The sequence below is a fragment of the Empidonax traillii genome, unplaced genomic scaffold (genome assembly GCF_003031625.1).
Source record: "Empidonax traillii isolate 1590-97213 ecotype Southwest subspecies unplaced genomic scaffold, ASM303162v1 scaffold361:size2146424, whole genome shotgun sequence".
Classification (NCBI taxonomy): domain Eukaryota; kingdom Metazoa; phylum Chordata; class Aves; order Passeriformes; family Tyrannidae; genus Empidonax; species Empidonax traillii.
In genome coordinates this window covers 2102179-2128529 of record NW_020955554.1, presented here as the reverse complement: position 1 = coordinate 2128529, position 26351 = coordinate 2102179, and the positions used below count along the sequence as shown (strand labels likewise).

At 41.1% G+C, this 26351-nt stretch overlaps 1 protein-coding gene across 1 annotated transcript; it reads left to right on the top strand.

The window, feature by feature from the left end:
* The first annotated feature begins 616 nt into the window (after positions 1–616).
* On the top strand, positions 617–18637 carry PPM1F (protein phosphatase, Mg2+/Mn2+ dependent 1F). Its single transcript, XM_027892594.1, has 7 exons — positions 617–792; positions 9017–9147; positions 13053–13252; positions 14564–14752; positions 15883–16026; positions 16941–17034; positions 18134–18637. The coding sequence occupies exons 1-7, from the start codon at positions 617–619 to the stop codon at positions 18505–18507; spliced, it is 1308 nt and encodes a 435-aa protein (XP_027748395.1). The 3' UTR covers positions 18508–18637.
* The last annotated feature ends 7714 nt before the right edge of the window (positions 18638–26351 follow it).

Sequence of the window (26351 nt, the reverse complement as noted above, 5' to 3'; positions counted from 1 at the left end):
GTCCCAGTAGAAATAAAGTGCTGGGAATTTCAAGTGCTTAGGATGAGCCGTTCACAGGATTTGGCAGATTGCAGACCTGAGGCAATGTCACGAAGCTGAGTCAAGGGAAGTTTAGTTTGGATATCAAAAATCGTTTCTTCCCCTGAAGTGTGGTAGTGCACTGGAACAGGCTCCCCAAGGCACCAGGCCTGTCTGACTTCAAGAAGCGTTTAGACAACGCTCTCAGGCACATGGTATGGTTCTTGGGGGGTCCTGCACAGGGCCAGGACTTGGAGTGGATGATCCTGATGGGTCCCTTCCAACTCAGTATATTCTGTAAGCACTGAGCATCGGGAGAGCTCGAGGAAGAGGCGTCCCTGCGAAACACCTTTCTGCTCCCTTCTGCTGCCTTCAGCCCTTCTCTGATGGCAGATGGTGAGGGGAAGAGGGGCACCAGAAGCTGTCCTCAGAGAAATCTCCCGGCCGGCCGTCCGTCCGTCCGCCCGCCCGTGCCGCGCTCCATCCCCACGTTCCAGACGGGGTTTCTGGCCCCGCCCCGGAGGCCCCGCCCCGCGCGGCCCTGAGGGCCGTCAGCGCTGCCCGCCGGCCCCGCCCCGCCGCCTCAGCGGGCGCCGCCATGGCGCGGGCACCGGGCTCGTCCGCCGCTCCTCTCGGCTCCTTCCTCAGGGACTTCCCGGCCCCGCTGGGCCCGGGCGAGCCGCTGCCCTGGAGCTCCGCGGGGAGCGGCGCCCTGAGCAGGGCCGAGGTTCCCGGCGCGCTGGCGGAGCGGGCGAGGAGCCTTTTGGGCGGCAGGTGAGGGGGCGGCGGTGCTGGCGGGAGGCTCCGGCCGTGCTCCCCTGGGGGCAGCGCCGGCAGCGGGCGGGAGGCAGCGGGGCCGACCCACCACAGCAGGTGCAGGAGCGGGAGGCGCTTCCTTCTGACGCGGGGCTCGCCTGGGTTTGGGGAGAGCCCCCGGCGTCTCTCAGGGAATGTTACCTTTGGGGACTTATTTGTTTATTTATTACTGCCCTCCTTATTTGCTTTTTGTGACTTTTAACGACGTGCTTCTGTCACAGGCCTGCCGCCCTGGCCCCGTGCCTTTATAACGTTATTTGTGTATGCGCTTCAAAAATATTTCTCTCCCGGTGCAGGAGGGATTCAACTACAAGCCTGCAATTAGCGCGATGGAGAGATTCTTGTGATGGAAGTACCAATAGCTGGAATTCAAGCCCCTAAGGGCACCTGTGTGGGGCTGCTTGAAAGTCTGGGAGGGAGTCTGTGAGCTGCAGCCTCGCAGAGCTGTCAGGGGTAAGAAGGAAAGCAGCTGCAAGGCTGTTAAGCTCCCCGGCCCTCCTGAGTCCTGCGGAGTAGGATGTGCTTGTGTGGGTTTCTCGAGTTGATATTTTCTCAGAACTTCAGACGTGTAGTCATACCACTGCTGGAACAGTCATCTGCTCATCAGTAGTGTCTCTGTTATCCCATAACTTCAGGAGACACCTCTTATAACCTTCACCCTGAATGGTTTACCCTTTAACACTACTAGGAATTTGGATGTGACTTACTTTTGGCAAGTTAGTGCTTCATCGAGAACAAGTTGTCTCGCTCCAATCTCTTGTCTGCTTATACTCTTCACTCTTTCTGAAGCACTTGAACAGTAGGGCCTGTGCATTCCAGGTTTTATAAAGTTCCTACCACAGTCTGCTCCATTAATCTGTTTGTAAGAGTCAATAACAGGGATTGTGGATGGTCTAAAAGAATCTTAGTGTTGTGGTAATGGGGGTGTGAAGTCAGGGAGCAAAGGGAGACTGGTTCTGGTTAGGTATATGGGAATATTACCTGGTTACTAGTGGAATTTTATAGATAGAAAACATAGTTTGAATTACTTGTCTCTCTAACTACCACTTGGTGAGTTTGTAAACACCACCTGTTATATCAAAATAGATTTTTGTTGTTGAAAGTGTATAGGTGATTTTTAAATGTTTAAATTGCCTTAAACAATCAAGTTACTCCTTTTCTTTATATTACAGAGATGTTTCTGAACATAATATCACTCAGTTAAATGGCATGCCTAATCCTGGAGATAAGAAATGCATACAAAACATGCTTTTTTTAAGCTGTAGTTTAAAAAGACACAGATGATTATTGCATTAGTTAGTTGTGCTTTGACTAAATTGCTCTTGAACAAAACATAGCTGTTGCATTCCCAGTGAAACTGCAAATTCACTGCATGTACTGAATCTTGGAACTCTGTGGAGCAGGAGTAGTTCTGGGTGAATGCTTTAAAGAACAGGATAATGCCATCTTGAACAAATACTTATCACATGGCAACCCCTCTGCCACGTGGGCCAGGCTGATGTTTTCTACAGTTCCTTAAGAGAGGAGGGTATGAAGCTGTAGAGTTATGGGATATGTTATCCAACAAATGTAGTGATTTAAAAATCAGTATTTCTGAGTTACGTATCTGTTAACATTCTGTTGTTCTCTTAGTGGGCACAGCAACAAGGGGAAACACAAGAGGAGAGCTGGTTTTGCAGTGCTTTCACCTTGCCTTTCACTCCTGGTGTTTACGCAGCAGAGCCTGCCAGTGTCAGAAGCTGCATTTTTCACATACCTGCCCTGCAGCCAGTTCAGGTTACACAGCCTGTTTTGTGGAGCTGCCCAAGTCCTGAGCTGGAAAAAAAAAAAAAAAAAAAAAAGGAAAGGAAAGATAACTAAAGAAAGTAAAGCAGGATATAAATTCAGCAATCTTCATACTTATCATTCTTTTCACAAAATGTATTACAAACAAGAAATAGATATGGAAAGTGGTTTTAGGAATTCTCATGGCTGACTACAGGCAGCTCTGTGTTTGTAAGCCATGTGTTTGGGTATAGTGTAGCATACCTGAAGTGTCAAATATAGGGATGCCCACAGAATTATAGCTCAGTTTTGGACTCCTGTGATAAAGAGAAACCCCATTTTGCAGATGCAGAAAGGCTGCATTTTCCTGTTGGGTAGGCTAAGTTCTTGTGTGTGGAGCAAAAGACTGCTGCAGCCTAAGGCCAAGACAGAAATCCAGTGTTTTGAAATTGCCAGCCTTCTTCTCATAAACTGTGTAATTAGGAACTAAAACTGAAGTCTGATTGTGTGAGAAATTGCCAAAGATTACATTTTCTTTCCCATGTTTGCTACTGTGGATCAACTAAAAATGCAGTTTTGAAAGTTTATTTAACTTTTTCGTTGATGTGAATCCCCCAAATTCTCAATAAAATAGATGAGGGAATAGTAAGGGAATAAGAGAAAGAAGGATGTTGAAGGTTTTAAGAAATGGGAAAATTAAGGGAAGGGATGACACTTAGAAGACATTTAAATGTCTGTATAAAGTTGTTGAAGATGCAGAAGTGGTGCCAGATTAGTGACCTCATGAGAGGTCACTGTAGTTTAGATCCAGAGATCTGCTGTTGCATGCTGTGACAGCAGCATCCCAAACACATGGGTGGCAGCTCATTGGAAAATACTCGCCTTCAAATATCACAGTGTCGATCTAAGCAAGTTTAATGCTATGAAGATGTTATTGAATATTCCTCACTGCCTGCTGGCATTGATGCTTGTCTTGTATTTCCTCAGTGTATTTTCTTAATTTCTCTAACACTCCAGCATCACAGAATGTATTTTACGTGGTGATTAGCAAGGATGAAGGATTTCTCTGTAGATCAAAGTGTTATTGGGAATCAAGTTTGACACGCAGTTTTGCTGTTCTGCTTCTCATTTCTGTGTTGACAAGTACTTCATTCACATGTGCACAGATGTGTGGGTCATGCCTTGAAGGGCCTGAGCCAATATCCTTGGCTCATGAGACAACACATGGTGATGTTTAGCTTGTTCTTCCAGTTCCTTGAAGGCACAAAACTCTGTGTCTCTGCAATGAGGAACATTGTTCCTCCACTATTGCTCAGGATTGCTGTTGAGAAGAGAATGGGCAAAGGAATAACATCGAGATCCAAAAAGGAGTTCTGAATGCTGTTGCTTCTCTAAGGCTACACACATCTCTTAACATAGAAGCAGTTGGATACCTCAGACTAACGCTCCTGAATGCCTGTCCTAATCTAAAATTAATTATTTTAACAAACTTCTCCAAACTCAGCTACCGTAGCCAAACACCAGCTAACAGAGCAAACCTCTTTTGCGCCCTGGCAGGCCTTGTGCTTAAATCACTCATCTGGTGAAGCTTTGCAGTATTCTACTTTGAATAATTCATTTAAATCAATGGAACTGCCTGCTCCTAACTGCAGTACATAAATTCTGAAGAATCAGGGCAGGTTTAGTGATCTTGTTTTGCAGAATTTTAATTAACATACACTTTTGGGTAAGAGCTGTGTGTTCCAACAGTCTGTGGAAACAGAGCGATGTGAATGAGTAGTCCATTAGTTACTTACAAAGCTTTAGAAATCAACCTGAAACATTCCTGACTTGCACTGGAACAGAACATGAGGTAAAATCAGACCCCCAAATATAGAAATTTCTTCTTCCCCTTGATATGACCTGAAACTTGTATGGCCATCCTGTGACATATCCAAGGAACAATGTAAAACTCCTGCAGCCTTCCTGTTTGAGGAGCTTTGCTACAATAACAAACAGTTGGGAGACTTGAGCTTCCGGTTCTGCCCTCTCCCAAAGGATCTGCCGTGTTGCCTCAGCATCCTGTTTTGTGTCAGTTTTACACTGTAGCACTCACACCCAAGGTGTGGTCCTAGCATCTTTATTTTCAGCATTTCCCTTCTTTTAGAGTAGTTAATTCAGCAATTCTGATATTTTGATGTTTGTATATGATGTAGGCATGAGGAGGGAGAAAAGAAAATCTTACCTTGCTTCTTATTTGCCCAATCTCTTCTTAAAACTCTCTTTAGTCCTTTTGTCTGTGAAAACTACTAATCCCCTGTCTACTGTGATCCCTGCTTTTAATAAATACTTCCTTATTCCTAATTTGTACTATTTAGTGTAATGTATTAATACTTCTCATTGCTGGGAACATGTTTGCAGTGTCACCGTTCAGTTCAGACAAGACAGTGAATGTCAGGTGTGATTGCCTGCAAACAAACTTCCTAGTTTCTATGGAATCAGTTGTGCTCCGTAGCAGAAGCAAATGTGGGCTTATCAGAAACAACCTGCTTTGGAACACCAGCCCTCTCACTGGTTTGTGATTAACAATGTTAAAGTTTTTTTCTAGCTTTGATAAAGTTAATGTGTAAGAGGAATGTGGCACTTCTGCTATTTATTAGTTAATTGGGCAAATGGTTAACAAACTGGCTCTAGTAATTTTGGGTGGTGACCAAAACTAGCTTGTGTTCTGTTGTGTGTGGTTTGTTCACTGCTGCTGCTGAAGCTGATGGCAGGATCATACATAGCTTAGGAGAAATGATATGAGCTCACACTGTACACGTGTCTGGATAGTAAAGATTTTGGAAGCTCTCTCCTGCCTTTGACACTACATAGAGGGTGGATAAACTGTTAATTTTGTATTAATGTGTGTTTCTTAATTCAAAATGCTCAGGGAGTTTTCCCAGTTACAAGATGTTCCCAATAGTAATTCTGTGAAAGAATTACTTTACCTTTAAAAAGAAAGCATGTGTGTAGGGACACCTGCAATACAAGAAAGAAAAGACCTGATGAAATGCTGGGGGGGGGGGAAAAAAAAAAGATCAATTTTATAACAGTGAGAAAACTTTCAGGGTTGGCTTGCTGGTTCTTTTGGTTCTACTGGGAAAACTGAAATTGTGTTCCAGAGCTTTCATATTTTGCTCTCATAACATATGTGAAACACCCTTTCTGTTGTTGTTTGAATTGGGCATCAAAATAAGAAATACTCAATTTTGAAACAACGTGTTTAGGGCTTAATTGAAAAGTGGCTTTTGTGGAATTAAACCTCTCCAGTTCCACTGTGTGGTTTTTCTTCCTGCTGAGAATGAAATGGAAGTAGCAGGTGACTCTCTTGCACATTTTCTATAAAAACTGTCCAGTAATAACTGAAGGGCCTGAACAGATGGATTCTGGATTCTAAAGCTGCTGCTTCTCATAGTTGCATAAGAAAAGCTGGAAAACCCCTGCTTCACGTAAACATAAGAGGTGGAAATTCTCTGTGTGGCATTGTTTATGTATTTGTTTTGATTCCATATTGCTCATCTCCTTTAAAGACCTAATGTCATTAACACAAGAAACAACCTCCTGTGCATATTAGGATGTCAGATGTTCTCTCCTCGATGGAGATATATATATATATGTGTGTGTGTATGTGTATATATATATATATTTGTACTTTCCTAGTCACCATCAGTCTGGGAACTGTGAGTGCTACTCTAATAAATACTAATGCTGCTTAAGTGGAAACATTCTGTAGTTGATTATAAGAATAAAAAGAGAGAGGAAAATAAAAGTAGCAGATTGGGGAGAAAATAGTGAATACAAGCAGCTTTTGTTTATGAGAGACCTTGTGACCTGCTATTATTTTGGCAGTATGAGAGGATCTTTCACTTACTAGAGAACTGCTGGCATTTGCAGATCTGCTGTAAACCCACTGCTGGTAGGGCTGTAACGTGCTAGAAACACACACAGAGTCCACAGTGACAGACTTTGCTTTACTGGCAGAGTTGTGCCGTGTGTGATCTTCTGGTGATAGAGAGTCCCTGTAGCAAATGAGTGCACAAATGTATCATCCGTCAAATATACAGCAGGTGCAGCTGATTTATGTGACAAGCTTGTGCCAGCAGATATAGCACGTCTTTTTCCCCAACATATGCATATACATATATGCACACTCTGAGAGGAGCAGATGATCATACAGTGGTGTTCTGGCCTGCAGTACCACTGCTGCCTTGTTGCCATGACTTTGGTAATAATATCTAGAAACATCATCATGTATTTTTTTTTTTTTTTTTGTAATTTGAAAGTGATCAATAGTTAGCCAATACAGTTGGTAATCTCTTGTGCTTCTCTTTCTATAAACAGATTTCATGACAGTACTGTGGGAGAACTGTCTGTTTGGGGTGGGAGGATCTGAATTCTTTTCCTTCCCCCCCAGAAAAAAAATGCAGAAGGCTTTGTATAAACAAGAGGTGTTTGGTCTGTCCTGGAGAGGCTTGTGCCATCCTCTACCAGGTGACACAGAGCTCAGGTCTTTCCTCCCAGTGCTGAGGAGCAGCTGTGTGCAATCTGCCATCTGCTACACTGCTCTGTGTCCTCAAAGCTGCCGTGAGCTTCGGGCAGAGAGTACAGCAGGAGGTCTGTCAGTTCTTTTCAAGCTTTTGTAAAAAGTCTAGTTGTAGTTGAGGCTCTGGCCTAGGTGTGGTGGCCTGATTTTTGATGCTCTGGATGCTTCTACCTTACCTGCAAAGCTGTTTTTTCTAGGAAGCAGGATTTTGGAGGAGGGGGGAGTTGACATATCCTTTTTGGATGTACTTTTTGCCTGACTCCTTTTTGGATGTACTTCTTGCCTGACTCCTTTTTGGATGTACTTCTTGCCTGACCTTTTAAAAGGTTGTCTGTCAGTGTCTGTAGTTATAAGCAGGCATTGTTACTTTAACTAAGCTAGGAGAGGGACTGACTCCCCTAAACTTATTTGCGTTTAAAAAGAAATAAAAAGGCACTTTCTGTTTTCCCTAGATGTGACATGACTGCAGCCAGCACTGAAAGGGCTGCGAGCACATTGCCATCTGTTTGAAGTACCGAAATAACTCATTAAAGGGGGTCGTCAGTGCCACAGAACGGAGCAGAAAGCAAGGCTATGTTAGCAGCCTGCTGACTAACACAATGCTTTCTGTTTGCTGCCATGGGAGGTACTCGTACAGGGCTGGGAGGATGTGACAAGGCCTCTCTTTCAGAAACACAATGGCAAAATGCATTTCAGCTTGTTGTCACTGGGGTCTAAAACCTCGCAGTCTTCCCCTCTCTGCCCTGCTGTACACACGCAAACCAGTCATCGCTGTGGAACATCTGCACACACCAGTTGCTTCCTCCGTTTCATCCTCTGCAGCAAACTGGTTCTATGCAGGACTTTCTAACTGTTTCCTGGCAAAACAATATCTTGTCCTTGGCTTGCTGCAGGTGCCTTAATGTGGTATTTGCTTTGATTGTATAATTTGATATTCTGTGGGAATCAAACACTCCGGGAACAATGGATAAAATGCTTTTTATGGATGTTCATTGTGCTTATAGAAAATGGGTGGAATGTGTGTTATGTACCATAGTTGTTAGTGCTTGCCATGGGAATATAGTGAATATAAGAGAGTTATTTTCTAGTAGCCCCCTTTTAAAGTTGGATAGGACTTACTTGTTTACAGCTTCAAAGGCATTATAGCAATTGTGTGCCTCCTAAAGAACTGGAATAAAGCATTCAATAAGCAGGAGAGGGTGAGTAGATTGTGTAACATTATTGTCTTCTAGATGCTAACCTAAAAGCTTCATCTGACTCACAAGCCTTGGAGTCTCTTGTCCTGGTCCCCAGTGCTGACTCTTTGCACCTTCCTCCTGGTTGATTTCTTTGGGCAACTTACAGGGAGGAGAGACTGAACAATGAGGGCTGTAGTTTAGGTTAGCACTAAGCAAGACTTTCCTTGTGGAGTCCTAAGTAACCTTTTTGGAGATTTCAATGTACCACAATGCAGAGATCTTGATACTGTGGGACTGCAAACAAGAAATGCCATGTAGTGAGTAAAAATAAAGTGTGTTCAGAGGCTGGAATTGAAGGTAGCAGTTCCCATCTGAGAGCCCAGGAGAAGGAGGTACCATCTGTGACTGGAGTGTGAGGCAACAGTTTGAAAACATGATTCATACACTTCTTCCTCTTTGCATTCTTGAGAAAGCAGTTGTCTAACTGAGGATCTTACTGAAGATTTGTATGCATAAATATTGAACATATGGTATCCTCTGCTAGTTTACTAATGAAGTTGGAATTACTATGTGTAACATTCTCTAATTTCTGAAGTCACCAGCAATACACAGTGAGGTTGTAGCTCAGTTTAAACTAATGCACTCTTTTGCTTTCCCTTCCTTTTCTTACCAGCAGAGGTGTTCCACCACTTCTTGCAGCATCGTTGATCCATACTGCAGTTGATGAAGTTCTCCAAACAGACTTGACTGAGTTTAAGCTGCAAAATGTGGAAACAGAGGGAGAAAGAGATGAGGAAAGGTTCACCTGTAAGTATACTCTTTCCGTCTGTGGTTTTCCCAGAAGCTGTCTGTCAGAAGACCTCAGTGTTTTGAAATGTTTCTGAGATTATTTGGTTAGGCTGCCTGGTAAGCAGCAGTGAGCAGAACTTTATTTGCTTCTGCTGGGTATCTGAGGGATGAAAGGAAGCTGTACTAGTTTTGTGGGCAACATGCAAACACGATGTCTGGAGCCCTGGACTGATTGTGTGGGTTCGCTTTCTGGAAAAGGAAGAGAGTGCCCTTTTCTCATTGGTAGGCTGACTTTAGCTAAGACTCCTGTGTTTTGACAGTGGCATCTTCACAGTTGCTGATATGCAGCCACACCAACACCTAAATTCATCCATATAAACCATCTTGCTTTTCTCCTGGGAGCCAGATTTTGGGACTTCTGGCCCCTCCACACCTTGAACATCCTAAAACTCCAGATTTTTTCTTGGCAAGTTTCTCAGTAGTCACTGTCCTTATTGATGATATCTTCTCTTGCCACCCTCCCTATAAAGATGGGATGCTGAGGGAAGAAGAACCTCTGTGTTCTACCTGATGCCTGGATTTTCTTCTGAGTGAACTAGAGAGAAAACAGACATTAGTGACTGAGTACTGGGTTTGTGCCTCATGTAACAGATGGTCCTCCTGAATTTGCATGCTGAAATGTTTAACATTAGACTTCTCCAAACCTTCAGTTCCAGTGCCAAGAATTTAAATGGAGCAGGGTGCAGGTAGAGCCAAAACAGAAATGGAGGAGAGATGCCTTAGACAAACTACTCTGTCCCGAAAGGGGAAATACTGGCCCTTCCATTTCCCTGGAATGGTTTGAAAGGCAGTTCAGTGTGCCCCAGAGGATGCTCCAAGCAAAGTGCTGCAATGGCCAGGATACAACACTTTCCAGAGCCTGTTTCAGCATCCATGTCCAAGCCCGAAATGGCAGGAGGGGGAGCACAGTTAAGCAAGCCTTGCTGCAGCCTGACTACGCCATCCCTTGCCTTAATGCTTTTGGCCTTCATGTGCCTAGAGAGACTCAGGATGTTTCCAGCACTTTGCATAGCAAGAGTTGGCTTCTCATCAGGTTGTCTGGGGTCTAAACAGCACACCCTCGCTTTCCTCCTTGGTGTGGGACTGGAAGGGTCCAGGGCTGGAAGGGTTCCCCAGAGCCTGCAAAGGAGAGCTGGCAAATACGAGTTCAGTGTGACCAGATCACTGCAACAGTACGATAATAAAGAAATGCAGGTAGCAGTGCCAGAGCGTGGCTTTGCGCAGGGGAGACTGGAGGGGATCAAGGTACTGATCTTCCATAACCAGAAGCTCTATATTATGTTTGTGGCAATGCCTGTAAGCCATGTGGTGAGATACAGCATTGTCAAGAGTGATAGTAAGCACCTACTTACGTCCGAAAGAACTGTATCTTGCTGAGATGTGACTTCATGCTCCAGTAGTGCATCTTTGCTTCGTATCGCTCAGCCTCTGTAGGAAAATCAGAAACAGCCTATTGTAACCCACATATGATAGTCATGGAGGTTTTCACAAAGCAGTTTGAAACTGGTCATCGAAGCATCCTGCAAGTCACTCTGCTGTGGATTCTCTGTTGGCTCCTATGTAATTTTCTTTGAGGTGAACTGTAGCAGTAACATGACATGAACTGCTACACATTTGTGAGTCTAGGATTATAATTTCTGAATCTAGATCTTACAAAAATCTTGGGCCTGCAAACCCAAGTGAACCTCATCTGAATGGCAGAGAAATTATAATGTTTAAAAACTGAGTAATTATGAGCTTGACAGGACAGGGACATTTTCTCAGTCACAAGCATCTAATGTCTCTGGAATCCTGTATGGTTACCATATACTGGGGACATCAGTAGAATAGTCATGCTGCTGTTTTACTCTGAAGACCGTAAAGATATAGGATTAGAATCTACTCTTAAGATAGCACAGGCAAAGTCAGAAAATCCTTGGATGAGTTCCATATTCAGGTAGTCCAGGTTCTCTCTCACTATTCATTGTTGACAAATGTCTCAGAGCCTTACTTATTCTGATGGTTGAAACCATCTTTAATTTCCATTTTATGTATTCCTGTCTATTTTATGTTTATTTGTTCCTGTGTCACTATTGCCATTTAGATCAAATATCTATTCAGCATTCCCCTATTGAACAGGATGGAAATCTGCTCACCGTCCAGGTACTTGCCTAATTGCCTAATCCCAGCAAGGAACAGCTACTGTACTTGTTTTCCCTATCCTATAATTGCTTACATCAGTTTAACTGTACAACATGGAAGAAAGATGTTCTATGTGCTACACCACAGTATGGGCTCCCTCTTCCTGCACTGCAGTAATAAGTCTGGCAAAAATAGCATTCTTGGAATGAAAGAGAAGTAATTACGTAAAAGGAAGGTGTGTGTGTGTGTGTGTTCTTTTATGGGTACCACTGCTTTTGGTATATTGCAGAAGCATTTCTGCTGTTAAGGTACTAAATTCTTTGTCAGATTTCACAAGCTTAACATTTAAACACTTAAATACTTCTGGTTATTATTAGTCTAGACATTTACAAATAAGCAAATTAATAGATGTAGACAAGGCTGTCTAAGATGCTGTCCTATTTAGTTATGTTGTATATGGCATGATTTAATATTTACAAGTTTTAATAACTTACCCATTCGAACCTGCATATTAAGCTAATCAAAAGTAATTTTGGTTAATATATAGTGATTGCTAATCAAAAATCTGTGTTAAATTTAAAGCTTTCAATTCTCCAAGCCCAGAGAGGCATCTGAAGCTGGCCAGCCAGCGTTGCTGAGAAAAAGAAATGCTTGAGAACCAAAAGTAATAAAAGGAATTCTGAGGAAGCTTTAATGCGAACAGGATTAGCAGGAATCAAAGCAACATAGAAATAGGAAAGATAGTTCAGAATCTGCAGTTCTTTAGGAATCACACTAGCGACCAGCAAATTATTTTTGCTCTATAAGTGTTCCTTCCAATGTATTTTGCAGTTAGTTGATTTAGCACTGAGTCAGGGTTCCTACTCAGATAACAAAACTTTAATTATTACCTGTTTGAAGAGAGACTGCATTGCAAATCTAGACACAATGCAAAACACCAAACCATTCAGTCTGATGAACAGTAAGTTTGGAATAGTTGATCTTTGGGATCTATCCAGAATAGGACTTGAGTGTCTGGCTGGAGCTTTTCATGCTATGCCCACTGAGTGTGTACAGTTCTGCTCTGCAGTGACAGAGCTGGAAAGTAGCGGAAGTGTTCTGTCCCCCCAGCTCCTTCAACCCTGAGTATTTAAAAATCTAAAGATAACAGCTTAAAATTCTAGTTGTTCAGCTCAACTATGAGTTGAGCTATTGATCTCAGCAAAACATTCTCAGACTTCCTTGTTGTTTCAGTGGAAGTGGTTCAGTAGGACATAAACCGATCCAAAGCTAGGCTAATGCTTTCTCGACCCTTGTGTCCAAGACAACAGCAATATCATCTTGAAGGCTTTTATGACCACTTGATTATTTCCCCCTTTTTTTTTTTTTTTTCAGTAGGGAGGAATTCCTACCACTATATCTTATTAATTTTACTTACATAATGATAACGTTTATGTCTCATATGCCAGATTGACTTTTGGGTCTCTTTACAATTTTTGTAATGTAATCACCTACTTGATAAGCCCCTGTTTTGAAAGAGAACCAGCAAGTAAAGAAGCTGCTATTATCCTTGATGTTATACTGGTTTCCATTGCAACTTCCTCTCAGGACCCCATTTTAATTCTTGCAGAGCCTGTACAGGTAGAGTGCTGTATGTGTGCATGTAGCTGTAAGAAAAGAAACTTTAGGAACGACAGGCCAAAAGATGGGGTAATGTAGGAACACAGGGCACAGCACTGACTGTTTTGTCTTTGTGCTCTCAGTGCTGGATGGGGAGTCACTGCAGCGCTGCTTCTTTAACAAGCTTCGCGATGTTTGCTCTGAGTGGCAGAAGCAGTTGCCACCACTGAGACCCCTTGAGCGGTTCCTGCTTGTTTCCATCCACGCCATTCGTAACACTCGACGGAAAATGGAGGATCGCCATGTTCTGCTCCCAGAGTTCAACCAGCTCTTCGGTTTATCAGTAAGTCTGGACATGGTTGGGGAGGCCAGTTGGGTGGCTTTTCAACATTGCTGTAAACACAATGGCCTAGTGATGGATGGCCTGTGAAATGGCAAATATTTGTTACCACAAGTTACTTATCATGTCTGTGCTGGAGCAGGGACTTAATGACTCACATTGCTGGGGGACAACTACTCTCTTGATAAAGAAGTGATACAGGGAGGATCTTGTGACTTTGGGTTTCATGTCATAAGTGATACAGGGAGATGGGAAATTCACCTAATGTTATGTTCCTGGAGTTACAATGTTCTTGTGACTGACACAACTTATATATTTATTGAAAGCCGCCCTGGGGAGAAGGACCTGGGGGTGTTTGATGAGAAGCTCAGTGTGACCCAGTGGTGCGTACCTGCAGCTCATAAAGCCGGACGTGCCCTGAGCTGCATCCAAAGCAGCATGAGCAGAAGGTCAAGCGAGGGGATTCTGCCCCTCTACTCTGTCTTTGTGACACCCCACCTGAAGTGCTGCATCCAACTCTGGGACCCACAACAAAAAAATTAGATGGACCTACTGGAGTGAGTCCAGAGGAGGCCACAAAGATGATGAGAGTGCAGGAGCACCTCTGCTGTGAGGACAGGTTGAGACAGCTGGGGTTGGTCAGCCTGGAGAAGAAAAGGTTCTGGGGAGACCTTTGAGCGCCTTCCAGGGTCTAAAGGGTAATGGGAGAGGGGCTTTTTTTACAAGGCATGTAGTGACAAGAAAAAGGGGAATAGTTTTAAACTGAAAGAGTGCATATTCACTTGAGATGTTAAGAAGAAATTCTTTACTGTGAGGGTGGGGAGGCCCTGGCACAGGTTGCCCAGAGAAGCTGTGGCTGCCCCATCCCTGGAAGTGTCCAAGGCCAGGTTGGATGTGGTTTAGGGCAACCTGGTCTAGTGGTAGATGTCCCTGTCCATGGCAGAGGGGCTGGAATGAGACTGTATGACCCCTTCCAACCCAAACCATTCAATGACATTAAGAACAGAAGAGGGGAAAATAAGTGCGATAAGTACCAATTAATGAAACTGCTGTAGGACTACATAACCAGCCATCTGCTGTTTCAATTCCAGGTTATGTTCAAGGACATTAAGTGACTAACAGTAAACAAAGAAAAGTAATTCTCTTGCAAATTACCCATTTTATCCATTTTGTACATGTGTAAATGGATTTAAATTGCTGTTTGTGTGAAAGAATGCTCAGAATAAAGAATCTTTGCTTGGTAGTACCAGTCTATGAGCTGTATTGTTTTTGAACATGAATGTGTTGTGTCTTCTCTCTTCCTCCCTGCAAAAGGATGATGTTGACCGCGCTTACTTTGCGGTGTTTGATGGCCATGGTGGAGTGGATGCTGCTAATTATTCAGCAACCCATTTACATGTAAACGTTGGGTTGCATGAAGAGATTGTTAAGAATCCAGCTGAGGCCTTGAAATGCTCTTTCCAGAAAACAGACGAAATGTTTCTATTCAAAGCCAAAAGAGAGGTGAGTGGGTACAGATTAATTCAATTGTATTTAAGTAACTGTTGGACAACGTGGTATTATCCAGAAAATTCTGGCAATACAGTTTCTTTGAATCACTGGCTTCTTTATGAAATTATGCTACATATAAAGGGTTTTTTTGATCAAATTATATCTTATTTTGAGGAAAGTCAAAATGACAGTGCTTGAAAGTTCAAGATGAGTAACTGAAAAGAGGTGTTAAAGTGGTTTAAATGTTTCTGACATACCAATTATTTGAGAGAACACTGCTGCCTCTTTGCCTAAATTGCGCAGCCTCTATATGTTCTATTTTTCTACCTCTTACCTGGAAGAGATATTTCTCTCTTCCTTATAATATGGTCACTGTCTTCCTCTTTCCTGTGCCACCATTAGTGTCACAGGTGGTTGTAAGTGAAAAAAGAGTTCTGTTATTTAAATCACACTCTTCAGTTCATTAAACTTACTGATCAGCTTTGAATCAAGTTGGTATGATAAACATTCTCTCTTCAAATCTATATAATGGAAGGATGGTTTATTACACAGTTTGAGAACTCTTTTATTATTATGGCAGTATAGGGAAGTATTCATGGTTAATCTGTCAATTAGGTATAAAAGAGGGACCAGCATCTCCGTAAGGTCTGAATCACTTATCTAGGACAGTTAATTCTTTCTTTTGTTGACATTCTTATTTGAATACCCAAGGAAAAAGGGATCTATGTAGATCAAGGTGTCTGTGGTTTCTAGTGTTAGAGTGGAAGATGTGAAAGGCATTGGAGAGATCTGTGTGTGTTTGCGAAATGTTCATAATACTGAAATTCAGATCCTCTTGCTTTTCTGTGTCTGTGTTTTAAACAATAGAGCTCTTATTCTCCTTGATGACTTTTGGAATTAATAGCAGAGAAGGAAGAACATAATGGAGGCCATATTAACCACCTGCATGCTAGAAAATATGTGTATAAATAGTTTATTTCAACTCTGTCTACTATCTTGTACTTTTTTTTCATGTAACTGAATTAAGATTGGCAGGTCTACTCTGTTACATTTAGTGTGATTAAACCTAAGTTTACAATATTGCCATATATCCTAGTAGGGCATGTTGAATGTTCACCAGACATCCCTGTTGCCTTCTGTAGAAGCTGCGGAGCGGCACAACAGGTGTATCTGCGTTGATTGTAGGGAACAAGCTGCACATAGCATGGCTGGGGGACTCACAGGTGATGCTGGTGCAGCAAGGGAAAGCTGTGACATTAATGGAACCCCACAAACCAGAAAGAGAAGTAAGTCTGACTGGTTAATTTTTCTCCTAAGTGTGTGTTGTCACAATCTCTTTTGAAACCTTTTGGAATCAAGCTTGCTTAAGTGTTTGGTGCTTTACATAATTACATATGTTGTATGGTACAATCTGGAGAATCAACAATTATTTTTTTTTGCATACACTCCTGTGTCTTGACAGGGTGATTCCTACACCTTGCCTGCTTCAAACTGCTGATGGTACTGGTAGTCCTGACTTCAGTTCCTGCTTAGACTGTCTGTTCGAAATTTGTCGTAATTAAAGACTTTCACAGGATTTTTGTGTGTTTGTGGATGTGAATTTAAATCTGCCTATTTCAAAATAATTTACTATTTTGAGATTAATTGCTGTTTAAAATGTTATCATAATGCAAGTCTTTCACAGTATGCAGTACTGTCAATGAAAAGCTAATACTAATCTACTGGCCTAACTGGCTTAAAGTGTATTGCATTTCCTATCTGTTTTAAATAGCCAGATATTTTATTGTATGAAATTGGATGGGAACCTTGCGAGTTTAGCTGGCATTGCATGACCTTTTGCCCTCATTGCATAAATATTTGTAGTAACTGAGTAGTTAAAGAAGTATTAAGGCAAATGCTATTGTTACTTTGCCTAGTTATCTTGTATTTCATTCCAAATATATTTACCCAATTGCTGTATGGGATGGCAAGAAATGGCAGGAAAGAGTATTCATCCATGTGGGAAAGATCATGACAATACAGAAAATTAAGAATTCTGCTTTTTTGTGGCCAAGTTTAGAATGGTTGGGAAGAAGCAGTTTGTTTCTAGTAACCCTAAGTGCATGTTTCTGCGGTAGATTCTGCTTTGTGCACTTACTATATTCACAGTAGAAATACAGAAGCTGAAACAGCATAAAAAATGTATTCCACTGTTTTTCAGGATGAGAGAGCACGGATTGAGACTCTGGGTGGTTGTGTAACCTACATGGACTGCTGGCGGGTTAATGGTACCTTGGCTGTTTCCAGAGCAATTGGTAAGATAAAGATAAACTTCAGAATTAGTAAATGTCAGATTATATTTGATTGAAATACACCACCTGAGATTGCAAATTGTATTTTGCTCAGCATCAACCACATAATAAACAACTCTTACTGTCTTTCCCATAAGGCGAACTATAGGACTTACATGGCCTGCAGATACATCATGTTATTGGTTTTACCGTGAGCATAGGATATTCTTCTCTTTTACTAGCCATGATAATCCTCATTCTTTTCTTCTTTTAAGTTTTTTGCTTCTTATAAATACCTTTGATACTGTGGTGTTTTACAGTAGTTTAACAAATGTGTAGCATTTAATTTGTAAAAGTGGATGAAGCAATAAGTGTTTATCTATTCTTCTTTATGTGCCCAAATATCTGCTTTTTGGGGGGGGTTGTTCACTTTAATGTGAATGTATCTTTCTCCTTGACTGTGGATCTTTCTCTTTCAAATCACACATATCCAGCAATTTAGGGTATTTTAATTTTAGTATTCCAGAATCTTATTAAATAAGCTTACTTTGCTATTAACCGATTAGGACAAAAAGAGAAAAAAACCCTGGGCAATACACTAGATAACTATGATGTATGAGTGGAAGCAAATTAGTATAAAATTGCAGTAATACTGTTTGGATCGATAGCAACCCATGTTTACTAAGTATGTCCATATAGAACTGAAGAACTACACACAGATTCTGATGTCATTGTGCTGTATATCTGCATAGCTAAGAAAAATCTTATTTCGTGACATGCTGAAGGCTGTACAAGAGGCATACCTGCAAAATGAAGGCCTGACCATCTCCTTGCACAAATATATTTCTGAGAGAAAAAACTTAGTAATAATTTCTTTAGTTTCCCTGCAAAATTAGGAAAGCATAAATTAAAACAACCACTGGATTTAGGTAGGTTCCAAGTGTTCTTAAAGAATCAAAGGTCTTCCGTGATTATTCTATAGCTTTTGACTACTCTTATCTGCATCAGGTACCTCTGGAATATGATCTGGCTGTCCTTGAGGACAGTAAAAGCAATTGGTGGGTGAAGAAGTACCTGTTTACGTTTGAAGTAATAAAGCCTTTATTTTGATCGATTGTCTCAGGTGACATATGCCAGAAGCCCTATATCTCTGGGGATGCAGATGGAGATTCCTTTGAGCTGACTGGTTCAGAAGATTACTTGCTCCTGGCCTGCGATGGATTCTTTGATGCCATCAAGCCCTATGAGGTTGTAGACTTGGTCCTGGACCATTTAATGCAGACCAATGGAGAGGGGCTCAAAGCAGCAGAAAGACTGGTGGCTGCTGCCAAGGACAAGGGATCCAGTGACAACATCACTGTTCTAGTGGTGTTCTTGAGGCATCCTCAGGACATCTTGGCAGACTGCCTCAGAGACCTGAAGAGCGTTGGGGCTGATGATGATGCTCAGAGCTCACCCTTTAATTTCCTCGGCTGCGAGGCGGCAGCCACACAGTGACAGAGTCTGTTTAGTCCAGAATGTTCAGATAAATTCACGTAAGGAATTACTTTCCACTGAAGAAGCCTCTAATATAGTAGGCAAAATGTATCAGGAAAAAATAACAAATGGACAAACATGGAACAGAAAGGCAAGGCCCTTTTTACTATGTTCCCATTTGTCTTTTCCTTCCTTCCTTCCATCCTTATTTCCTTCCTTCCCCCTCCCTTCAAAAAACACTGAGCAGACGTGGCGGTTTGTACAGTTATTTCATCTCTGGGAGCAGACACTAAAGTCTGTCCCAGGGCTGCTGGTCATATCCTTCTGCCCTGGAAGTGGTAAGAAACCATACTATGTATAACCTAATGGGTAAGAATACCTGCTTATGAGTTCTGAGTGAAAATTTAAATTAGTGCTTAGAAAGAACACCGTTATGTTGTATTTAATTGTGATGTTACTTTGGAGGTGTGAGGGGAGAAGCTGTTCCCATCATAGAAAACTTCTTCCTCTGTGTGTTCTGTAGGAACAGGCTTGTTGTGTGAGGGACTGGGTGACCAGAGTGCTGTGTAAGGTGCTTTTGGTTTGTACCAAAGATGATATTACGAGAATGGTGCAGCCTCTTTATTCAAACAGAAACATTTAATTTTGTGTGTACAGAGAGCAGAAAATGAAAACTGGATGCTCCTGAAAAAGAGGAGTCAAGCTAACTAGAAATATCCCAGGGAAAATGATAGAAAATAGCTGCTTTCTGCGATGCTCTAGTTTATAAACTGGAAGTTGATATTTAACTGCAGGGGATTATTCTCCCTAAACAAACGTGCTTTATTGGCTTTTTGGCAACCTGGAAAGAAAGGACCCCTCATGTTGTATTTGAGAAAGATCTTTGCAGTATGTGTGCGCAAGCAGGTAAATGTGCTCTTCCTATCACTATTTTGTGTACTATTACAAAGGAGAATTTTAGTTTTATTGTAAGTGGTTTTGTTAATTTTCTGAACTTTACAGTTGGAGGAATGTTTTGCAGTGTTACTTTATTTTGTTGTGGTTTTTATTTAAACTGGAATTTTGAAGTGGCTCTGTCTTTATTATCTGGTGTAAAAAACTGACTACCGTTCAGTGCCTTAAATATTTCACCCAAGGATTGCTGGCTGCCTATCACATGATAAGCCAGCTTTTACTGTTTTTAAAATGTGACTTTTTTATTTCATTAATGCACTTAAATGTTTCAGCTTTGTGAATTATTGTAGTGGTAACTAAGTTTCAAGAAAATATGTCTTTCATTGTTGCCAAATGTTGTGGCTTGCAGTAAAAGCTTCACTTGAATTACTCCCTGCCCAGTGCAAAAAGCTGTAGTGAGTTAATCATAAAGTAACAATCTGAGTCACCATGGCTTTCATTTAAAAACAAGTAACTTCTGACCTTCACAAGAAAATTCAGTAATGCGAACTGGAAACTGTTTAGTTTTTATTAATACTTGGTTAATTTGGCCTTCCTTACTTCCTGAACCTTTGGAGTCTCGATAACTTTCTAAGGAACTGTGAAGCTCAGAGGATGAAAGTGTCCTAATGAGTGTGGAAGGTGTTGCACAACTGTTCCATTCATTCCATGCTAGAGCCTCTGGTTGTGTTTTGTCTTGCCTGGCTTGCAGGACTCAGCAAGATCTGAAGGCTCAATGGTAAATTTGTTATTAATTTCAGTGTCTAAACAAAAAGTGCTTTGCATCTAGCAGCAAGATTGTAAACCTAACTTAGAAGCACATAATTGCAACATGTCAGTCCTGTTGATTAGAATATGTTGAACATTAATGTTGCTTAGGGAGGAAATTTAGGTAGAAGGGATGGCTCAGGGGAGGAACAGAGCAGCACTGGTTGTATCCTCAGTGTCTCTGGATCATTGACTGGTGTGGAACAACGCAGTGACCTGAGTGAGTTGAGGTTTTTGCTGGAATACTACAGATGATCTTATGCTTTGATGTAGGAACTCCTCAGTGAGCTACTCTCTTGTGACACAGCAGCTGAGAGAATGACTGCCTTGTTTTGCTATGCAACAACAGGAGCTTTTCCTCTGAAAAGAATGTAAGCAGTTTTCCATCCTACATTTTGGTGTCCTAAAATATGTGGGATGGCAGTCTGGAGGGTTGGTGTCAGTTTTTGTAGTGAACCTACTTCAGTTAAGAAAGCTCTTTGCAGTAATCCCTTTGGATTTATCATCTCATCTTTGATTTCTAGCCCAGATATTCAATGTCATGCTAAATTCTGATGACCACTAGTGCCTCTTGGTGTCTTGGAAATAGTTCTCAGTATTAATATAGTAAGAATTACACAGAATTGTTTGATTTCATTGCTATCTGAGGTTTATCAGAAGAGGGGGAAGCTATTGTATTCATGAAGGGAGGTGTGAAATGTTGGTAAGTTCATGGTATGGTTTAGCAGTTTCTGAAATTTGCCAGTATTCCTCAAAGGTGGAGGGGACTGAACAAGCCAAATTCTTTGTGGTGATCCTTTTATTTCAACCTCTCCTGGGCAGATTTGCATTGCAGAGGAAACAAAGTCTTGAGTGGATGGATACTTAGAGATTTGTGGGATTATCCTTGGTTGATTCAAATTTGATAATTTTTGTTTTATGGGGAGCTAAGTGAAATGGGCCTTTAGAAAGCTGTCTGTAGCAATCAAAAAATCCAATTCTCAAGCTATGCCCTAGGGAAGAAATTCTGCATTCTGTGAAGCTATTCCCTTATATAGGTGTGTTCATTCTGAATGACTTAATGCCTCGTTTCTTTGAGATGTCTTTGGGAACTCATACAGATTGCAGTGTGGATTAAAAGTATTTAATTTTTGGAGACTTCTTACTAGCTTTAAAAGGTCTGGTCAGGTCTGCAGGTGTTGTAATGGGTCAAAAGTGCTGTCGGTGGAATAAATAAGTCTTTAAGTGTAATTTACAAGAAAATCCCAAATACAGTTTTTGGGGGAAATAGATTTTGGTGATGTCTTATCTATTCTTGACAGCCTGATCAAAACCTATGGAAACTTGTTAGGGTTTTTTTTTTGTTTTGTTTTAAACAAAAAACATTTCAAATTGGTGTTGAAAGTATGACATGGGATGCAAGTATGGATTTTGGAGGTGCACTTCTAAAATGATCATCAGGATGGTCTTATCCTTGGGATGGCAACCATACAAGAAATCAATTTTGGTTTCACTTTTCATTTTGGTATCACTTGTAGAAGCCACAATCTCTAATGCACAATACTGTTACAAGGAAAACCACTAGAATGGGTGGTGAGGAGAGAGGGGAAGGAGCTCTAGCAGAAGGTATGAAATTGAACTAAATAGTTCAAGATATGGAATGATCCTATGTGTTGAATTTACAGTACTAATCTGCTACGTTAGCTTTTCTTGTCTTTTCTCTTGAAGCTTCTTGGATTTTTGGTGTTGACTGTTCTGTTTTCCTTTCCTCCTTTAGTTAAAAATAATATCTAATTTTGATGAGAGAATGCTCTGGCCTCTCTGGGCCTTCCCGGTGTCATCTACAATATATTAATACTTGTCCACCAGTGTCAAATCAACTAATGGCAAATTGACTAATTTGTGTGTTTTCATGTTGTCTTTCTGATGGGCCTTCAACAAAAGCAGTTCTTGAGTTTAGCCAAAACCTTTGAGGCTGCAGAATTTAGCTGAAGGATTCAAGACCAATGTTCAATGAAAAATGAAAGTATTTTCGTGTCTTACTAAGCTCAAAATGAACATCTGCTGCTGCATTCTAGCACTCAGCATAAGAAAAATCGCTCTTCAAAGGAGCCTGCGTTTGTAAAGCCCAGCACACTTAAATTCTTATGTTGCTTGATTGAAAACCGACTTTGTCATTTTATTTAGTGGGTATCCAATATCTCTTTAGCTTATGGGTAATTCATACTTCTACCTTCCCTTCCTTGCCTTGTCTTCTACAAAGACACATACCTAAGGCAGTGAAATATTCTGGCTCTGACACAGACCAGATTAAAATTTTACAAATTACATTTGTTGGAGGGGTTCATTTTGGCTTTTTTTTTTTCTCCTGAGAATATATATGATAGAAATGCAGGCAAATTTTTAGAACAGAGGGAGATTAAGTAAAATCCACCCTCTGAGTGATGGAGGAGTGAAAGAAAGAGACAGGAATGCATTTAAGTATTATTAATGCCTATTTTAAAAAGGAAGTGGGCTGGAAAATGGAGCTGTCAGTTTTTTAAAGCAAAATACCAGTGCTTGAAAGAATTAGAAACACACCCATTAAAAAGGCAGAACTCAGCTGAGGCCACTCTGTCTTCAAACAGCCAAGGGAGGAATCACGCTGAATGTGTCCAAGGGGACTTACTGTGACCCTTCAGCACTGCCTTGGAAGCAAATGCTACTAAATGGATTTTTCCAAGCATCCTCCTGTGTAAAGTGATGCTGAGAGGGAGCATCCAGGGTCTGCAGTTCCTGGTCACTGTGCAAGTGCTGCTGTGAGGGAACGCCCTGGGGTGTGTCCATGAGCTTTGGAGGATGAGTAATTGGGCACGAAGTGGTTACAGAAGAGTTGGCAGTTGAGTAGTGTTAATCACAGTGATGACTTTAATAGCATTTAATAGACACTTATTTGAATTCATAGTCAGATGCAATACTGCTCTTTTAAAAATCACTTCCAATGCCATTAACTTTCTGTTGTGAAGAGCCACTAAAATTTCCATTTTTCAGTTGAATGTTGGGAAAAGTGCTTCTCTTGCTTTCTCAGTTCTGGAGATGAGTTGGCTGTCTGCACTGGAAAACCCATTTTCAGTTGGTAGCTTAAAGCAGCTGTTTGGGGTTGAAGATTCCCTCCCAGGCAATGCCTTAAAAACTAACAAAAAGGTGTTTCTGAAAGAGGTGGCTGAGGAACACAGATATTTTTAAATGGTGGTGCACAGAAGGTAACCAGCAAGTACCCTCAATCTATATAGGACATAATCAGTAAAGTCTAAATTAATATTCCAACTTCATTCTTTGTGTAAGTTTGTCTCTGTTGGGTAAATTACTCATATTCTTGTGGATGCAGGTACTGAATGCACAGTACCAGCCAGGGTCTATTTCTAGTCTTATAGTACTGAAGTATCAAGCAAATGCTTTAGGGAGAAGGTAGGGGGATGTTAGCCACAACAGAGCAGATTGCAGATGATTCATGGATAATTTAGCTATAGTTAAACCTGAATTAAATTTCCCTGCTTAGTTCTATTACTGTCCCTTTTGCAATTCGGCCTTCAGACAAAATCCTACTAGGAAGAAGTGGTCGATTTCCCCTTTTTGAGGAGCAAACCTTCCTCATGAACAAAATGCCATCCAGGAAGGGCTGGAGAAGGAGAAAAAGGAGCTTTTAAATGTGTACAAACCTTCCCAATCTACATGAAGTCATGTATTCTCCCTAAACACAAGTTTATAGCAGGTCTGGTTACATTTGAATAGTGCTGAAAAGCAGTGGGGTTTCTGCCAAGCTCATCGTAACCTTTCAAACAGCACCAAAACCAAGAGGCTGATTCTCTCCATGTTAGTAAATCGAGCCTCTAAACCAGCAGCACTGTGGAGTATTTGTTTGGCACTGTTGACAGCTCTGCACTAAGCCAGATACTTTCTGCATATGTTTTGATTGGTTTAAATGTATTTCTTGGGTTTTATTTTATCTAAAGCTGTTTTTATTCTTATCAGTCATGTCAGCTGAAAAGTAATCAAATGGAAACATGAAAGAGCAACTGGACCTCTGAACACCTGTCTGTCATAGACACTTATTAAAATACTGCCTTAAAATGAGCTGGTAGGTTCTTGTGATAGGTAACCTTATCTCTGCATGGAACAGGAAACCAAAATCTTACAGAGAATCACTTAAGCCTTTATTTTGGTGTGACCCCTCAGAGCCTGAACACTCACAAGCTGTTCAGTGTTCCTGGTTTAATGTGTTTTCCAAGTTGCTGCTGGTGCACACAAAAATAAACAAGAGGCAGCTGTGTTGGCCACATAGAAAATTTAGTCAGATGCAGCTTTTGTTAAAAAGAAGAGGACAAAATCAATAGGAAAAGAGATGTTTTCAAGCTTCTTCGAATGCAAACAATGGAAAAAATGGAAGAAAAGCAGCCTTGAAGAGCTGGCAGTGCACTGTCTGCTGAAAACCATTGTTTTAAGCAAATGAATTTGGCTGCTTGGTAATGTCTGCTTTATTTTGATAACAAACTCCTCTCAGAGTTTTATTCTTATTGTGTGCTTTTAGTCTGAAGAGAGAAGATACGTTCAGCTCCTTAGGAAGTTGAATATATCTGTGCTTTGTGGCTAGTTAGATTATGATTATTGATTACTAATTGACAGGGGACATTTAACATATCAAGTACTGAACTTATTAATGATTAAATGTTTCTGAATTTCCATGCACAGGAACTTCATTGGTCCTTCCTGATCTATCGGGTTACTCCTTGAAGTGAATTATCATTTTTGAGGCAATACATTAGGCATATGGAAGGTTTGTTGCTTTGGCAAATGGAGCTGGAAGGTGTGACCATCGTTCCCTCTAGGAGCTATTTATCCTTTTATCTAAGCAATGACGGTTCTTTTTGGATGTCCAGTGATAAAGAGATAACAGCTAGGATATTAGACTGATCCTATGGAGAGCTTTTCAGGGCAATAAAATACTACGATTTCCTTTTTTTCATGCTGCCCTTTTGAACCTTGTTACAAGGCATTCTGCTGAATATTGGATGATTAATGCTGCTTTTTTCTTAATCTTTTGTTTTTGCTTCACCTTGTTTAATAATAGCAAGATATTTGTTTTATTGGGGGTTAAAACTTTATACTGACCTCTTTTTTGTCAGTATAAAGTTTTAACTCTAAGTCCTTTTAACGTAATGACTAACTACTTCCAACTTCCTCTTCTGAAAGTCGGTTCTGCTCTGTCTCCTCCTTATTCTCTTCCCAATTGTCCCTCTTCTATCTTTTATGTCCTTTCACATTGCCATACCGCACCCCCTCTCCCCAAAATGGTGCTTCTTAGACTGTAAATTCTGTTAGCTGTTAAGTTAGTTTAGTTGTCATTTTATAATTTTAATTTCATCTGTGTCCATAGTGAACGTGGTCCAATCTTTGGAGGCCTGCAACACCAAGAGTGTAAAAAGTGCCATGTCAGCTAGGAAGATGAGACTACAATAGCTGTTGTGTCTTTGGCATGGACCAGTATTGGATGTCTAAGAAGAAAATCCGGTTATTTGCATGTTATTCCATAGGAATACTTTAGCTTATTTCAGGTAACAGTAGCTTTCATCCTGATTACAGGACTTAAGAAACATTCTTGTCTCTGTAGTTCCTTGTTCCTGCAGATTGTTTTCAAACATTTGCACTGTTTAGAGTGGGGGAAAAGCTTTCTGATTTCCTTCACCTCCTCAGCTCTCTCTCTCTCACCCCAGCTGGCCAAGCAGACAGGCTGGTAACGGAGCACATCCTACGCCTCATCGGCCCTTCAGTCAGTGTCATTCTCCAGGGTCTGCTCTGTAAGGTAATGTCAGTCCTGTGCTTATGTAGTGGTAAGTTAGACCTCTGTGACTACTCCCGCTGACTTAAAAAATATGTGTTCTTATCAGTATTAAAATAGTACAAGAGCAGAGCTGTTGCTTTAGGCACATTTCTTGCCACTGTGTTGGCTATTGAACCTTGAATGAAAATAAGAGGGCCAGTGACTCTGAAATAGGAGCTGTTAGCCAAGTGTTGTAGAATCATAGTCCTTATTTATTTTGTATGCTAATCTGCACTTGTGACCCTGAGCAGAAAAGCTGCGGTACAGCAGGTTTTATAAGCTGTGGCTTAACCAGTTATCTAGTCTCTTAAAAGTTATTTAAACTGGC

What these genes read in the sequence shown, in the direction of transcription:
- PPM1F (XM_027892594.1), top strand. Translation starts at nt 617, where the DNA reads ATGGCGCGGGCACCGGGCTCGTCCGCCGCTCCTCTCGGCTCCTTCCTC. An exon ending in ACCAGCTCTTCGGTTTATCA is followed by an intron (nt 13,253 to 14,563) that starts GTAAGTCTGGAC and finishes TCCCTGCAAAAG; the next exon opens with GATGATGTTGACCGCGCTTA. An exon ending in TATTCAAAGCCAAAAGAGAG is followed by an intron (nt 14,753 to 15,882) that starts GTGAGTGGGTAC and finishes TGCCTTCTGTAG; the next exon opens with AAGCTGCGGAGCGGCACAAC.